Below are 18,214 nucleotides of genomic sequence, written 5' to 3'. Positions count from 1 at the left end.
ATTTGTGAATTAAAAAGATTTTTTTTCAGTTGGTCTTATATAATATTCAAATTTTCTGTGATAATGATTTTGGGTTTTCATTGGCTGTAAGCCATAATTATCAACATTAACCACGGACGTAATTTGGGGGGGGGAGGGGGGGGACATGTCCCCCCCACTTTTTCAAAAGCCGGGTTTGGTTCCCCCCAGTTTTTACGATTAAAACCAAATATTTAAATAGCGACGAATCCATGCCCCCCCCACTTTTGAAATTAAAATTACGTCCATGACATTAACAGAAATCAACACTTGAAATAGATCACTGTGTTTGTCATGAATCTATATAATATATGCGTTTCACTTTTTGTACTGAATTACTGAAATAAATAATTTTTGATGATGTTCTAATTTATTGAGATACACCTGTATATTCAGCCTCTTCATCCCACAAAAGCATGTATGTTGTCTGAAAACCCATCTCAACATACTTCACTGTAATTATGACTGTCAGCACAGAACACATGTTAATAGGCTTGATTCTATTATTTTATAAAATCTCATTTACTGCATGTTACAAATCCCACTGGATAAAACAGTTGAAGGTCTGGAACTGATTTCTGCAACTGGAGAATTTAATGTGAACAATGTGTTACGGAAGTTGGGCTGGATATTGTTGTGTGTGTGTGTGTGTGTGTGTGTGTGTGTGTGTGTGTGTGTTCTTTCTCTCTTTGTCTTTTTCCTCCTATTCCCTTCCCTGAATCCAGGTGGAGCTGTGCTCAGGTGTGGCTGCTGTGGGCGGAGTCAGTCCCCCAGAGAAGGATAAAGGTGAAGTGATCCAGAAAGTGGGAGAGGGAAAACGGCGGGAATGGGTTGCCCGGAATGTGGGCCTTTAAACTTGTGTGTGTTTGTTGGCAGTGTTGGGGAACTGTGTAACCTGTGTGTGTACACTAGCTGGTTGAGACAGTGTTCTTTTGCTAGATGCCTTTTACAACTTGGCTTGTATATGTCCATTTGTAAACATGTTGGGTTCCTTTTTGTTATCTTTTATGTGGACTGTAAACACCTATGGCTGGAAGGGGGTAAGCGCCAGTTTTGTTCTGATTTTCTCCTGGTTTTGGCTTAGTTAGGGAGCTAGGCTGGATTTCTGTCTTTTTGTTGATTATTTGTTTTGATAGGTAAAGTTAGTGTTTGGGTTGGAGTTAGTGTTGGGTTCTGTTTGTTGTGTTGGCCTTGCTTATCCCCTGGAGAAATGGCCTGTTTTTTCTTTTGTTGGTTTGGTGCAAGTCATGACAAATACACATGAATGAATCCATGCGGGATCTCTGTGGTTTTCATTTATTAGCCAAACACCCACCTCCACCTCATCGCCTAGACTGACTGGTAACAAATGGGGGCTCGTCCTTGCGTCTAGAGTTTTTTTTGTTTGTTTGTTTGTCTTTTTTTTGGTGGGGGGGTGTTTGGTGGTGTTTTGTTTGGAGGTGTATTCTCCTTTTCGGGTGGGTATGGAGTTTCATTTGGATAGGTTTGTGTTGTCTCCCTCTGTGGAAAGTTTGGTCCAGTGTAGAAAGGCTGATTTGCTGATTGTAGCCGAGTTCTATAACGTGCCTGTCTTGCGCTCTGCTAAGAAGGCGGAGATTAGAGATGTTTTGCTTGCTAAACTGCATGATGATGGTAGGTTGCCAGTGGACGACCAGGATTCGCGGTCCCCTGTAAGAGCACAGCCTGCTGTGTTGGCTGGGGTGGAGGGTGCCCTTGCTGCAAAGGATGAAATAGGAGTCTTTTCACCGGCGGAGGCCAGTGAACAGACACCCAGAACGTCTCCGTGCACAGCTCCTGTCACTACTCCCCTTGGGCCAAGTTCTCTGGCGGAGTTGGACCTGAACATGGCTATAAGGCTGAAGGAGTTGGACCTTGCAATCAAGCAGCAGGAGCACGAAACGCAGTTGCTGCGTGTGCGTGCTCTGGAGTTAGAAGCGAGTAGAGCGTCCTCCCACAGGCAACCAGTCACACGTTCTTCAGAGTTTGATATCAGCAAGCACATCTCTGTGGTACCACCGTTTAGGGAATCTGAGGTAGATTCCTACTTCACTGCCTTTGAATGGGTTGCTGCTACTCTACACTGGCCAAAAGATATGTGGTCATTGTCACTTCAATGTAAGTTGGTAGGTAAGGCGCAGGAAGTGTGTTCCTCTAAGTTTGCAGCAAAGTCTTGACTACGACCAGGTTAAGGCTGCCATGCTCAGGGCTTACGAATTAGTGCCTGAGGCCTACAGACAGTGATTTCGATTCCACTCAAAATCGGTGGATCAAACATTTGTTGAGTTCACTAGGAAGAAAACTGCCCTGCTTGAAAAGTGGTGCTCCGCCTCTAAAGTAACCACTTTTTCACAATTGAAGGATCTTCTTTTACTTGAAGACTTTAAGAACGCTTTGCCTGAGACTGTGGTGGTACATTTAAATGAGCAAAGGGTGGTGACTCTTTCTGAAGCTGCTGTGTTAACAGATGATTGTGTTAACCCATAAAACTGTTTTCTCTTCTGTGAATACCACCAGGTCTACATTACCTGGGAATAGTGCACAGCAGAATAGAAACAGACTAAGTGAAGGGGTTTGGTTTAAGGCTTCTCCTATGAATGAAAAGCCCTTAAACAGAGACAGAGACAAGACTGCTGGGGAGTCTCCTTTGCATCCTTCTGAGACTCGGGTATGTTTCTATTGCAAGCGGAATGGAACCTTATCCTGCCCAGAGGATGAAATGAACCTACACCTCCAGAAATCATACAGCGACAGTAGGAGAGAGGAAGATCTGCCCCCCTGTAGAGAGTTTATACCTCCAGAACCCTCCACTCAGTTCAACATCAAAGAACCTACCCTGGCAGAAGTCAGGGAAACAGTGAGAATGGCTAGGGCCAGTGCAGCTCCAGGACCGAGCGGTGTGCCATATAAAGTATACAAACATTGCCCCAGACTCCTCGTAAGGCTGTGGAGACTCATCAAGGTAGTATGGCGGAGGGGAAGAGTTGCTAAGCAGTGGCGGTATGCTGAAGGTGTCTGGATACCTAAGGAGGAGAATGCAAGTAACATCTCACAGTTCCGCACCATCTCCCTGCTCAGTGTTGAAGGCAAGATCTTCTTCAAGGTTCTGGCAAACCGGCTGACTGAGTACCTCCTTAAGAATTCTTACATTGACACATCAGTGCAGAAGGGAGGAGTCCCAGGCATGCCAGGTTGTTTAGAACACACAGGAGTGGTCACACAGCTGATACTGGAGGCAAGGGAAAACCGAGGGGACCTGGCAGTCATTTGGCTCGACCTGGCCAATACCTATGGATCCATCCCGCACAAGCTAGTGTCAACAGCTCTGACAGCTCACCACATATCAGAGAAGATCAACAAACTCATATGGGACTATTACAGCAGTTTTAGTTTGAGATTCACCTCTGGGTCAGTAACATCAGCATGGCATCGACTTGAGAAAGGGATCATTACAGGTTGTACCATATCAGTCGTGCTGTTTGCACTAGCAATGAATATGATGGTCAAAGCAGCTGAAGTGGAATGTAGGGGCCCCCTGTCCAAATCAGGCATGCGCCAGCCTCCGATTAGAGCCTTCATGGATGATCTCACAGTCACAGCAACAACGGTGACAGGATGCCGCTGGCTTCTGCAGGGTCTGGAAAGGATTATCACATGGGCAAGAATGATGTTTAAGCCTGCAAAATCCAGGTCTCTGGTCCTGAGGAAAGGTAAAGTGGTGGAGAAGTATCGCTTCTACTTGGATGGAGTCCTTATTCCATCAGTGACAGAGAAACCCATCAAAAGTCTAGGGAAGATCTACGACAGCACTCTAAAAGACAAGGTAGCAGTCCAGTCCACACATGCGGAGTTGAAGAGATGGCTATCAGCAGTAGATAAATCAGGTCTTCCAGGGAGGTTCAAGGCATGGATATACCAACATGGTATCCTGCCAAGACTGCTGTGGCCACTGTTGGTGTATGAGGTTCCCACAACCATGGTAGAGGGCTTTGAGCGCAACATCAGCCAGTACCTGAGAAGGTGGCTAGGTCTGCCAAAGAGCCTAAGCAGCATCGCTCTGTATGGGAACTCCAACAAGCTGCAACTTCCTTTTTCTGGCCTGGTAGAGGAGTTTAAGGTCACAAGAGCCAGGGAGGTGATGCTTTATAGAGACTCTGCTGACAACAGAGTGTCTTCAGCAGGTATCACAGTCAGGACCGGAAGGAAGTGGAAGGCACAGGAGGCAGTAGAACAGGCTGAAGCAAGATTGAGGCATGGCATCTTGGTTGGCACAGTGGCAGTTGGTCGGGCTGGGCTAGGTAGCTTCACACGACCATGCTACGGAAAAGCCCAGGGGAAAGAAAGACGCCAGATGATCCAATCAGAGATCCGAGCAGGGGTGGAGGAGGAACGCCGCAGCAGGATGGTGGGCATGCGCCAGCAAGGAGCTTGGACAAACTGGGAGAATGCATCTGCACGGAAGATCACCTGGACAGAGCTTTGGAAGCTAGAGCCTGCACGACTCAAGTTTTTGATCCAGTCAGTGTACGATGTCCTTCCAAGTCCAACCAATCTCCATTGCTGGGGATTAGCAGAAAAACCATTGTGTTCACTTTGCCATGGTCGAGGCTCCCTGGAACACATCCTAAGCTGCTGCCCAAAAGCTCTGGGAGAAGGGAGGTACACCTGGCGTCATGACCAGGTGCTCAAGGCAGTATCAGATACCATCTGCACCAGAATTCAGCAAACAAAATGCCAGCTCCCAGGAAGGCATAACATCACCTTCATCAGGGCAGGAGAAAAACCCCAAGTGGCACACAAGGCCCCAACTGGGCTACTAGCCTCAGCTAATGACTGGCAATTAAAAGTGGACCTTGGGAAGCAGCTGAAATTCCCAGAGCAGATTGCAAGAACACGACTTAGGCCCGACTTGGTACTAACATCGGAGTCCTCTAAGCAAGTAGTGCTGCTGGAGCTTACAGTCCCCTGGGAGGAAAGGATGGAGGAGGCTCATGAACGAAAGAAGGCAAAATACCTGGAGCTGGTAGAGATGTGCAGAGAAAGTGGCTGGCGGGCCCGCTGTGAGCCGATAGAGGTGGGCTGCAGGGGTTTTATAGGACAATCTGTGCACCGGGCATTCAAGCTCCTTGGCATTAGAGGGTTGGCTGAGAGAAGAGCCACAAAAAACATCAGTGAGGCAGCAGAAAAAGCCTCCAGGTGGCTGTGGATCAAGAGGGGAGAAGAATGGAGTAGCATGCTGCTTGGACACAAACCGGGGACTGATCACCCCCGGTTGGGTCGCCCAGGTGAGGGTGTCTGATGATTTAAGACCCGAAACACCGAATGATCCTGGGTTCATCACTGACGATGTGTCCAAGCTGCACCGGCAAGGTGTTTCAATTACTAAATTACTATTGCAGACGCCCAGGTCACATAATTGCTGACTGTGCTTTGTTGAACAGAAAGAGGGTCAAACCCAAAGAGGTGGCATGCATTTCTGCTTTTCTGGTAAACACCGGCAGGAGACACAGTGATAAATGTGACGAGACCTTCCGCCCTTTTATTTTGGATGGGTTTATTGCCTTGTCTGATATAGACAAGTGTCGAGTTCCGGTTAGAATATTACGAGACGGGTGCTGCCCAGTCTTTACTCTCAAATAAGGTGTTACCCCTGAGTGGAGAAACGTTTTGTGGCTCTTATACAGTGGTATGTGGTCTTGATTCAACTCCGGTGAGTGTACCACTTCATAACCTCTATCTTCATACTAAACTAGTAACTGGACCGGTACGGGTAGCTGTGTGGCCTACATTACCAGTCAAGGGTGTGGATGTCATTCTAGGTAATGACCTTGCTGTTGGTCAGGTTTTTCCCATTCCGGAAGTAGTAGTTGAGCCTGTTAATGTTATTACTCGTTCTCAGAGTAAGAGTAAAGCAGAAACTGTCAACTTCGATTTAACAGACTTGTTCAAGGAAGACAAAACAGATGCCAAAGCTGTTGGTAACAAGGCACGCCAGAGAGAGCAAGATGTGTTTACTTGTTCCTTGTCTCTACCTGTGAATCGTGCTGAATTGGTGTCTGCTCAGGAAACTGATCCAACCCTTGCTATCTGTAGAAACAGGTTGGTTTAGACCGGCCTCTCATAATTAGCAGAGTACAACCGACTTGTAATTTATGTATGTGGGGTACGACATGAAAAAATTGAAAATTACTGGTTAAAGTAATTGGATTCAATCTTTGCATTATTATATCACAATCACTTTTATGATTTTATTGAAATAATCTCTATGTGTTTTCTGAATTTCTCTGATTTAAAAGCTCAATTCTAATTCTTCAGGTTAAAGGTGCTCCCTCCTTTAAACAGCTATAACATGTATTTGTATCTGGCTACAAGCTGCTTTATGAATTCAAGCAACGCAAACATGTATTTAAAGCATTTGAGTTTTACTCTTCTTCATGCTTAAATTGCAAAGCTTTTATCATTTATAAGTTTTAAAATCTGTAATTTTACTTGTTTGAGTGCTTTTTAAAACACGTTGAACCACAGCATAGAGGCTACAAATTCAAACTACTATGCAGTCTTTCTTTTTTATTATTTATTTATTTATTTATTTTTTTTGCCCACCTCCACCCCCCCATCTTTGGAGGACAACTTTGTTTTTATGTACAGATTAAATGGCAATTATAACAATTCTGTATAATATATAGTATAGTGATAACAATATATAATATAGTGATAACAATGTGCAAAGTGATATTGGGTTAGGTGGACCAAGAAAAGAGGGGGAGAGAAAGAATAAAAAGGGAAAAGACAAAGGCAGGAAAAGAAAGAAGAAGAGAAAAAATAATAATAATAATAAAAAATAAAAATAATAATGATAATAATAAAATAAAACACGCAACCAGCTCAAATGACCACTGCAAAGAAGAACAGAAAGTAAACCAAATACATATAGTACAAATGAGTGCGATGTATGGGTGTGTGTGAGTGTGTGTGTTTATGTGCAACCTAAAAGTGCAACATAGGATAGATGTATGGAATGTACTTACCAGCCAGGGTGGATAGCTGCGACAACATTCCCCCAGAGGCCAGAGGCGGGCAGAGAAAGACCCGGGAATCCCACCCGCCCACGGCCCCCCAAGGAGCGGTGGAGTACCAGAGCCGCACTTCCCAGAAACCCTCACATGCCCGCCCCCACAGGCGGGAGAGAGAGACCCCGGACAGCGCCCCACCAGTCAAGGAGCGCAGATCCCGGGGAACCAGAGGGAACAGGATCCCCCCACTATGCAGTCTTTCAACACACCTTTATCCTAAATATCTAAAATACTATGATAGCCTAAAATGGACACTTGCTGCTCATCCAACACTTCTCAGTCTTGGCCATTTGCTATTTTATCAGAATAAGGGCGTGTGGCTGTCAGATTTTGGGAAGTATGCAAATACCAATTAATATTGATAATAATCAATCGCCACTGCTCATCATTCTCATGTAATAAAGTCCCTGTGTTATCCTAACGTTACTACCTGCTTACGTACCACACTTTCCCGCTCAGTCTGTCCCTCGGTGTCACGTAGGGCTACGCCCCCCTCTCCCCGCTGTCACTCCAATGTCTCTGTTCCTCGTGGTTCTGTTGTTCTGTGCCTGTTAGCCCCGCCCTGCTTGACTGTCGCCCCGGTTTCTGTCTGTCTGCCACGCCTCGTTCTCATTGCCCTCACCTGTGTCTTGTTAGTTCTATGTCCATATAATCCCTGTATTCTCCCTAGTCTGGTTATCAGTTGTTTTGTTCATTCCTGTTCTCTGTATCGAACCTACTCGTGAGTTTGCTCTGTGTTTTCCGTCTATCTCTGCCTGTTCCGTGTTTTCCACGTCGTGTTTAAGTTCCTTGTCTTAACATGCCCGTGTACCTTTCATGTTCTGGCTGCCCTCCCGGTTTGACCCACGCCTGTCCTTTCGACCATGGTTTCGGTATTCCCTTTAATAAATCTCGCTCTCCTCAGCGTTTGTGTCCATCTCCTCGCTCCGCAGCGCGAGCTACGTTACACTCGGTTTCTCTTTGACAAGCCTGCATCTCTGGCTGCTGCTCTCCCTGTCTGCTGCTGCTGTCTTCACCTACAGAGGACACGGAGGCTACAGCAGCGAACATGTCTCTGATTTTTACACATTTTGTAGCATCTACATTGAGACTCTTCAATTTCTTTGTGCATAACTTCTCCGCTCCCGCTTTCTGCTGCTTCTGTTGCTCCATGCTGCCTCTCCTTTAACAACGCGCTCAACACTGAACGTAGCGGAAGTTACAGCGGACCACGCAGAGAAAGGGTGGGGCCACTGTCGTCCTATATCCTGATTGGTTCAGTCCACTGTGTATATTGAAGATGGGCCGCGCCCTCTAAATTGTGGACCGGTCTCTTCGAAAAAAAAGGGGCCGATGGAGTTTTTTTTCTTCCTTAAAGACTGTCGGCCCACTGGGCAAATGCCCGGTACGCCAGATTACCAGTCCAGCCCTGTGTAGAAAGCAAGTTCAGGAAAATCCCAATGTGTATTACCTATGTGAGGGTGTTTTCATGAGGAAATGGACACCCACCATAGCCTCACATGAATGGGAGAGTATATGCCAGGTTGTGGTACCTGAGAAGTTTCGGTCTTATGTGTTGGGTCTAGCCCATGATCATGTAATGGCGGGTCACATGGGCATTAATAAAACTTACAAGCGAGTTCTGCAGCATTTCTTTTGGCCAGGGCTAAAAGCTGATGTGGTCCGATATTGCCAGTCATGTCATACATGTCAAATGGTTGGGAAACCTAATCAAAGTACTCCCCCAGCACCACTATGTCCTATCCCTGCTGTGGGGGACCCATTTGACCGTCTTTTGTTGGACTGTATTGGTCCACTCCCCAAGATGAAAGCTGGAAATCAATACCTCCTCACTATTATGTGTACGTCGACATTTTCCTGAAGCATTTCCTTTATGCAACATCACTGCCAGTGTTAATTTTGACAGCAATTTTTGATTTAGTTTTAGTCTTAGTCTTTTGACTAAAATGTCATTTAGTTTTAGTCATAATTTAGTCTTTGGATTTGTTTTAGTCTTAGTCAAATTTTTGTCGACTAATTATCATTAGAATTTAGTCGACTAATTATTCAAAGAATTTAGTTGACTAAAATATATATAGTGTAATAGTCATTATATACTCTTGCACAAAATGAAACATTTATTAACCAGTTACAGAATATTATTGTTTGTATTTGCAATATATACAAAAACAAATTTCCAAACAACTTTTTTGACCTGAACTTATAGTTATTGAGCATAACAATAATAAACCATTGATGACCAGTAGGTCCGATCTACCTGAAAAGCATATGTAGTTTATGAACAATGCATATTACATTGTATATAAAACTGGGTGCCGTAAAAACAACAATGTCATAGACCGCTGATATCATTTCATTTGTCGTATTTTTCCCGACATCATTGTCACACATGGTTTACACACCGTGTCTTTTTCTCAAAGTCAAAGGAGAAATGTGTCCATATATCGCCGCTCATCTTTCTCCCTGCTGACATTGTCGAGTTAACGTCGAGTTGAATTTCATGAGTGGCCACAGTTCACAGGCTGGTATGGTCTTCCCGGGTTCTGTGCGATGTGAAGACGTTAGTTCTGATTGGACGGTTACCCGGTTTGTCCCGCCTATCCGTGTACGCTAAAGTAGTTACAGCTGGATCTCTTCTTAACTTATCCCTACCTTTCACTAAACTAAATCAGGTCTGATTAGATGTCGTCGCTGGCCAATATTTTCGTCTCGTTTTTACTCGTTGACGAAAATGTCCATTAATTTCGTCATCGTTTTTATCCCTTCGCATAGTTTTTTATTTAGTTATCGTCTCGTTTTCGTCGTGAAAAAAGGTTCGTTGACGAAAACTATGACGAAAATTATTCGTCAACGAAATTAACACTGATCACTGCTAAGTTTGTGTCTAAAGCTTTGGTACGCTTCTTCTCTATATTTGGTCTACCAAAAACAATACAGACCGACCAAGGAATCAATTTCACAGCTAAACTGTTTTCCCAAGTGCTTCATCAGCATTCCACCCTGAATCTCAGGGAGCCCTTGAACATTTTCACCAGATAAGACCCAGTTGCGTTCATTTTGCTATCAATCTGGTAAAGACTGGGATGAAGGGTTGCCCTTCCTTATGTTTGCTCTCCGTGAGGTCGTGCAGGAATCTACTGGTTTTAGCCCCGCACAACTGGTGTTTGCTCATACAGTGCGTGGTCCCTTAAAGTTACTAAAATAACAATTGTTGAATGACCGATGTGCTCGTGACAACTTGTTGGCTTATGTGAGTAAATTTCGTGAATGTCTTCACAAGGCATGTGACATTGCCCAAGCTTCTCTTGCTACGGTACAGGCTTCTATGAAAACAAGGTTTGATAAGAAGGCTGTAAAACATGATTTTAAACCTCAAGACAAAGTCTTGGTTCTGTTGCCTATGCCTGGTTCTAGCCTGCGAGTTAAATTCTCAGGTCCCTATGAGGTATACCAGAAGCTAAGTGATGTTAATTATGTGATTTCCACGCCAGATCGTAAGCGCAAATGTCGTGTGTGTCATGTCAATATGTTAAAACCATATGTGCGTCATGATGTGTCTGACAGTAAGCCTGTCTTAGTCTTGGACACTGTGGTGTCTGAGACGGTTAGTGCAGATGAAGGGGATGTGTGAGAGGAGGCTCACTGTGACCTTATGTGGTAAGGCCAGATAGTAAGACCTCGCTTCCAGAATAGACAGCTGTAGGTTGAACATATGGAACGTGCAGCTCCTATGTTTAGCAGGGAAGCATATATAATGGGGAGAAGAGCAGACAGCTTCAGAGCTGCACATGGGGTGACATGATTAGGCTTTGTGAGCTCTCCAGAGATCTCTGTAAATAAAAGGTTAAAAGACAAGACTGGTAATGTTTTCTTTTGCAATCAACGAACACGCTGCGCTATGTATTATAAGAAGCATAATACCCATAAATAAATAAATCAGTAGCAGACGTAAACAAGGCAAATCAGGTGGTGTTCTCACAGACTGTCCAGAGGTTATAAAGGTGCTGCAGATAACAGGACCCCAAATAGACTACAGTAGAATGGGTCGTAATCCACTTGATGTTACATGCTGATCTGATTCCTGAAGATCGAATTTCTAACAGTAATGAGTGTGCGTTATAGCATTGAAGAGACTGTAGAGCTGATTTTCTGAGATGTCCAGCAAGATAACTCTGATTCAGAAGAGGAAGTGGGGGATGTATCCGAAGAAAAAGATGGGGAGGAATACAACCCAGAGCATGATGAATCATCTTCAGAAGAAGAAGAAAATTCTGAAGCTGCAAGAGAGACTTTGCTTTCAAAAAATGAGGCGTCACAATGTGATATGTGACAATTTCTTTATCTCTTATGAACTTGGACAGCAGCTCCTGAAGAGGAATATCGCCATGGTTGGTACAATTAGGAAAAACAAGCCTGAGCTCCCACCTGCACTGCTAGCGTCAAAGGAGAGAAAGGTCTTCTCAAAGTTTGTCTTCAAGCCCACTGCCACTCGTGTCCTACCTTCCAAAGAAAAACAAGAAGAATGCAGAAGCAGAAGAATGACTGCCCACTGGCCCCTGGTCATCTTCCACAACATCATTGATGTTTCCTCCAACAAAGCCTTTGTGATTTGGAGATCAACCCGACATGGATGTCTTGTAAACAGAACAAGAGGAGGGTGTTCCTGGAGCAGCTTGGAAAGGCACTTGTAACTCCACTCATTGAAAGAAGGACGCATGTCCCCTGCACAGAAGCCTCAGCAGCAGTTGTGAAAGGTATTCAGAGTGCAGGAGCTGCTGATCAACCTGAGGATGCAGCTACCACAGCCACTGCCCCAGCTAGGGCAAGTAAGAGGAAGAGATGTCAGTTCTGCCCTCAAAAGAAGGACTGTAAAACACACACTGTGTGCTGCAGGTGTAAGAAGTATATTTGCAAAGGCTGTGCACTAGCATACTGCCCTACATGTGCTAATTAGTTGAATGGTTATGTTATATTTCACATTTTTGTATAATTGAAGAGAAAAAGAAGAAATTTGGATGAAAAAAATGCAATTTTTTGGAAATATTTGGAATTTTTTTTGCAAATGTTTTAAATTCGTTTGTTAAATACAAATCCACACACACTGGAGCTTTTACTTTTCATTGTGGCATGTTCTCATGATCTTTACATTTAAAGGAGACATTTATGTCTAAAATACCGTAACGGTGAAAAGCAATACCTCTGTGCCGTGATTACATTTCGAGCTGTATTATATTCAATTCTGGCACAAATTCAGCGTTTTGGTTTTGAATGCAAATCGTTCAGTCGATTTCATTTCAAGGTGGCTTCTGGCACGAATTCAGCGTTTCTTTCTTTAAATACAAATCCACACACACTGCAGCTTTTACTTTTCATTGTGGCATGTTTTCATCACATTAGTGTTTAAATCAATCTCGTGATCATTACATTTAAAGGAGACATTTATGTCTGAAATACCGTACGGTGAAAAGCAATACCTCTGTGCCGTGATTACATTTCGAGCTGTATTATATTCAATTCTGGCACAAATTCAGCGTTTTGGTTTTGAATGCAAATTCTTGTGTATTGTTTTTCAATAAAGAGATAAAGTGTATTGAAATGTAATGTAATAGTGCTTTTGCATTTCATTTTGGCACGTATTCTGCATGTTTGTATGGAAAAGCAATGCATTTTGTGGATTGCGTTTCCATTTTGCCTAGTAGGGATTACATTTCAATTTGGCACTGTTTCCTCTCCATAATATGATAACACCTGAATTAAACGTTGACGCTGTGGCAAAACTAATGAATGCTGGGATTTGAAGTTTATTAAGTGGGAAGCGAACTTATAGATAAGTATGTAAATAATCAGAACACTATCACACTCCTGGTGGGGGTCATACTATTGCAGTATCATATGCCACCTTAAACTAAATTCCATGTGTGAATAAGTAGTTTATAAAGAAAGTTGACTGCTTCAAACCACCAACAGACAGACCATGGACAGGTTGTACAAACTCTGAACATGTGGCTCTCACTGGATTTAACTGGATGTGATAATGCAAACAGTTTCTAATTAATCTCCTAAAAGTTAATAATTAATCAAGGTTCACAATTTATTTGAGTTCCACCCAGGATGTAGAAATTCCGCCCTGACAGTGTAAAGTCACGCGCTTACCGCGAGATGTCTCTGAAGCTGCAGCGTGCGATTCCCGTCTGACCACCAGCGGGGTAGGCCTACTGGAGGAGGGGTTGGGACTGGTACTGGTTTGGAAGGGTTTATGTCTTCCGGCAGTACATTCCAAATGAAAACATACGTCTACCCTAGCGGAGTTTTACAGAGCGTTTTATTTTTGCATGGTCGCCTCAAGTTTAATTAAAGGAAACAAATCTTACATGAGTGATTAGACTGTCTGATACATGCGGTGGCAGAGTTTAACTGAGATTTTTTAACTTTAAAACTCGCTCGTAAATACCAGGACACATTAAATACGTTTTGTGGAGGTTTTTTTTCTATTTCCATTCGGACGTATCTTTTTCGTAACTTTTGGTTGAATTGTGAAGATGGGCGGAGAGGTGGATATATCTGATGAACTTCTCGGTAAGAAAAGTATCCCTTACGGGGAAACATGGCGGTTGTGGTTTACCTGTGCTCACAGGTGGTGCAGACTCTGGGAAATGCAGTGTCAGTTATAGAACTGCAAGTATAGCTTGCAGTGTAAAATGATAGTTATACGCTATCGATGCTTTTAATGCAAGATTAAAATGGCATGACTGTATGCAGCACAACACTGCAAAAAGACTTTTGGAATGGTGTGAGAAAATATACTTTAACATTTAAACTAAGCATTTTAAATAATATTTTAATGTTTAGCATTTTAAATAGGATAATTCTTCAATAAATGGAAACAACAACAAAACAACAGCAACAACAACAATAATATAATAATGGCAGATGCAATGAGGCTTTAACAGGATGATTAAACATGATATAGTTTTGAAATGCAGAGGTTGTCAGGCAGAGATGCAGTTCCATACATATCATTCTTTTCATGTAAACACATCATGATGTATATCTTTGTCAGTATCTCTACCACTATTTCTCTGTTTCTCTCCGCTTCTCTCTCTGCCACCACTGGAAGGTTTTTTTGGAGTAAAATTCCAGCGATGTCATTGATCTATTTCCCATCAGGCAGAAGAGCAAAAGAGACAGAGAGACCTGAGCCTGTTTGTTTAAGTTAAAAGTGAAGTACTGTGTGTGTGTGTGAGAGAGAGAGGGAGAGTGTGTGTGAGTGAGACTGCCCAAGCATAATTAATATTGAGGTAAATCTGTTCTGTTCTCTTTTTTTTATTGTAAAAATTCTGTGCAACGTCCAAACAGCCAAATTTTAAAGAATTCCTCCTGCACCTGCAGCGGTGGAGCCTGCTGAGCTGTAGTGTCTCTGTCCCCCGTCTCTTATGTTTCTGTCATTCTGTTATGCTCTCATTCCACAGAGAGCGTCCAGGACGCTGTGGGAAGGAGCGTAAAGCTCTGCATGAGGAAGAAGGTGCAGCTAGAGGTCAAAGGTGACAGACTGGAGAGCCGGATCCTGGTGAGTGGAGCTGAAATGGGAGGGGCCAACCAATTGGTGGCCCAACCAGAATGAGTGCAACTTCAGTCCTGAGAAGAGTTGTATGACATTATATGTTTTATCTACGCTGAAGTGACTCATCTGATTTATTACTTGATTGACTGGTGGATACAATCGCGTCTTTTTAAAATCAAAGGACAGCAGTAGGGGCAACAGGGGGAGCAGGGGCAACAGAGGGAACTGGGGCAACAGGGGGAGCAAGGGCAGCAGAAATGTCTCAGTGCACACTCGCATGCTGTTTCTGAGGAACAACTTCCCAAGTCTAACATTTTAAAAATATTTTGCACATTTTTTATATTATATTTATATTTTTTATCTTTTGATTGTGGAATCAGCAGTAGATTTGTGTCAACACTATCAGGAGCAGGAGGGGAGGTGGGTAAAGGCACATCTTCACTTCCCATAATGCCACATAACAACAATGACAAAAATAAAGAGGGAGTTGCCTTAGCACAGAACACAAATGAAAGTGACTAAAGCATGTTGAGGAAGGTGTCCAGTCGAGGGTCTTGTAGTGTGGCGTCGCAGGGTGTGAGACCAACACACAGCACTGGAAGAGCAGAGGGAACTGGGAACAGGTGCACGCAATGATGATGAGTGGTTAATAGATGGGTGATTGGGAAGGAGGGAGGTGTGGGTGTGTTTGTGGGCATCTCCCTCACGTCTCCCAACAGAGTTGACAAACGGATTAATGACCACGGATTAATGATGAAAAATGACCACCAGAAAACAATTCATATCATTCATCAGTTTAAAACTTTATTGTACAAAAAAAAGTATAAATGTGGTATAAAGGTTTACACCTGTCACAGATTTTCACTCCTCAAGGCAGTCAATGGACTTTATACACTAGGCAACAGATGATTAAAGAGACCCTCATCTGTGAAGTCCATGACCTCTGCAGATGTTTAGGTATATTTCCCTGGTTCTAGAACATTTGGAATTGACACAGAGCAGACATCTCGACATCCTTGTTTTTGCTGAAACCCAGTTGGCCCAGGTGTTGATGATTTTTGTTGTTGCTGTTGATGCTCTTATAGTATAGTGGTGACGTGTGTGTGTGTATATATATATATATATATATATATATATATATATATATATATATATATATATATATATATATATATATATAAACAAAAATAAACAAATTTAAAAATAAACAAATAAAATGATAAAAAATAAAGGGGGTCCACTGTGACCACAGATATTTACAACTGCAAGGAAATGTTCTGCCACTTAAATGTGGTCCTCTGGAGTCTTGCTTTATTACCACTGAAAAAGAGCAAACAGAACTAAAACATAACTACTTCCAGCTGTGGTTTACCTCATTATCAGACAAAACTAATCAATATCTTCCAGCTGTGTTTTACCTCAGTAGACAGAACTAATCCATAACCGCTTACAGCTGTGCTTAACCTCAGTAACAGACAGAACTAATACATAGCTGCTACCTGCTGTGCTTAACCCCAGTAGACAGAACTTCTAGCTGAGTTTTACCTCAGTAGACATAACTAATCAATAACTTTCAGCTGTTTTACATCATCATCAGACAGAACTAATCAGTAACTGCTACCAGCTGTGCTTAACCTCAGTAGCAAACAGAACTAATCCATAACTGCTTCCAGCTGTGTAGCTGTGTAGCTGTCAGCTGTCAGTAGACAGAAATAATCCATATCTATGCCCAGCTGTGTTTAACTTCAGTATCAGACAGAACTAATCAATTTCCAGCTATGTTTAACCTCAGTAGAAAGAACTAATACATAACTGATTCCATAATCAATTTGGGGTTAGGGATGTTGACCCTAGGGTTAGGGTTGGTGACCCTAGGGATGCGGTTGGTGACCCTAGGGATGCGGTTGGTGACCCTAGGGATACGGTTGGTGACCCTAGGGTTAGGCTTGGTGACCCTAGGGATACGGTTGGTGACTCTAGGGTTAGAATTGGTGACCCTAGGGTTAGGGTTGATTTCCCTGTGTCTCATCTGTCCATTCACACAGAGTGCAAACCCCTGCTCTGTTACACTGCAGAAGTATATGATGGGATTAATGCAGTCATGTGAATGTAGGCAGTATTTAGGAATATTGTTATTAAAATGATCATGTCCGTGTCCTGATTGTATCTCACCTTAAGGGTTAGACATCCATGTCCACATTCTCTGAAAGGGCTAGTTTCTTTTAGAATGTTTAACATTAAAATTGTTTTCTGATATATGTTTTCATGTAATGGTCTCTCATGCTCGCGGACACACACACACACACACACACACACACCCTCTGCTGTGGTGTGTGTTCCTTTTGCAGTCGTACCTTTCCCATTTTTTCCTATGAAATTCCTTCTGCTCATGCCGTGCCGTAGTACTCAGCTATGCATGTCCTGACCTGACTGAGCACTGTGCTTCAAGCTATGTAGAATAAAACACAAACACACACATACACACACTGCATTCCAATGCTTCCCATAAGATTTAGGGAGTGAGCTGCTATTATTAGCAAACATATGGCAGTAAGTTTGGGATTTGAAAGATTTGTGTTCGATATTTACTCTAAGAAGGGGTTTGATATTTACTCTTCTCTCTCTCTCTCTCTCTCTCTCTCTCTCTCTCTCTCTCTCTCTCTCTCTCTCTCTCTCTCTCTCTCTCTCTCTCTCTCTCTCTCTCTCTCTCTCTCTCACACACACACACACAGTGGAACTATCAGGTCTGCCCCTACCACCCGTGAATCAGGAACCTGGAAGATGTTTTTGATTAGCGCAGATCCCTTCCAGAGCCACTGAAGCCCGACCACACCACACTTCTCATGATAAGGGAGTGGCCAGCAGTTGAACCTTAGGATGTCTTGCTTCTAGAATTCTCAGTATGGTTCTGGAATGAAGTAGCCACTCCTATTGGAGCTGACTAAACACGTCATAAATTGATTAGTATGATTAGTGAGCCTAAGATGTTCTTTGGAATGCAGACAGTAATGTGACACAGGTAGGCCGGTCGACCAACTCAGGGGAGATGCCCACACCAACACACTCCCCCGCTCACACTCACCTGCATACTGATCACCATACACACCTGTCCCTCATTCATCTCGCCACTTAAAAACCTGCAGGTTCTGCTTTTCAGTGCTGTGCATCCTTGAGCGAAGCCTGAGTGAGTCACTGAACTGAACTGAACGGACTTTTAACTTCATCACGTCTCCTTGTCCCAGCTGAGTGATTGTGACTATCCCTCTCTTTGCGTCTCTGGTAGTTATTCAGCACCCAATGCTTCTTCCTTTCATTATAGTGTTATGCTGTGCGTCTTAATTGAACGTGGACATTAAAGAGCACACAGCTCAACTCTCTGTCACTGCGTCACACGATGCCTCCTTTAGTGGACACTATTGGATGGAAAGATGACTATAACGTCAGTGCATTTGAGACACAAATAAATACAGGTCCAGAAAATAAGTTCCAGAGTTGCCAGGTGCTAGGAGTACTTTTCTTTTTTTGGAGTCTAAATCTGTCACGCCTGGCTCCGCCCCCTCCCTGT

General features: G+C 43.3%; 2 protein-coding genes across 2 annotated transcripts in view; both read left to right on the top strand.

The window, feature by feature from the left end:
* The first annotated feature begins 479 nt into the window (after nt 1–479).
* LOC143513938 (uncharacterized) lies at nt 480–5,314 on the top strand. The gene is made up of 4 exons (XM_077004621.1): nt 480–485; nt 744–860; nt 1,539–2,027; nt 2,702–5,314. Exons 1-4 carry the CDS (start codon nt 480–482, stop codon nt 5,312–5,314), a joined length of 3,225 nt encoding a protein of 1,074 aa, XP_076860736.1.
* Nucleotides 5,315–13,309: 7,995 nt separating this feature from the next.
* carmil1 (capping protein regulator and myosin 1 linker 1) overlaps nt 13,310–18,214 on the top strand; it is a 39,233-nt gene continuing 34,328 nt past the window's right edge. Inside the window, exons 1-2 of the mRNA XM_077006215.1 lie at nt 13,310–13,664; nt 14,558–14,655. Coding sequence (XP_076862330.1) covers nt 13,628–13,664; nt 14,558–14,655 — 135 coding nt within the window. The 5' untranslated portion in view covers nt 13,310–13,627. The remainder of the gene's footprint in view (nt 13,665–14,557; nt 14,656–18,214) is intronic.

Source organism: Brachyhypopomus gauderio, chromosome 5 (genome assembly GCF_052324685.1).
Source record: "Brachyhypopomus gauderio isolate BG-103 chromosome 5, BGAUD_0.2, whole genome shotgun sequence".
Classification (NCBI taxonomy): Eukaryota; Metazoa; Chordata; class Actinopteri; order Gymnotiformes; family Hypopomidae; genus Brachyhypopomus; species Brachyhypopomus gauderio.
Note: the sequence above shows the minus strand (reverse complement) of the source record. Positions and strands in the feature narration are given on the sequence as shown.

Bases quoted from the DNA above. Each gene is read 5' to 3' on its own strand.
- LOC143513938 (XM_077004621.1), top strand. The intron at 861-1,538 runs GTGGGCCTTTAA...AGTTTGGTCCAG, and splicing joins GGGAATGGGTTGCCCGGAAT to TGTAGAAAGGCTGATTTGCT. The intron at 2,028-2,701 runs GTACCACCGTTT...TTCTATTGCAAG, and splicing joins TCAGCAAGCACATCTCTGTG to CGGAATGGAACCTTATCCTG.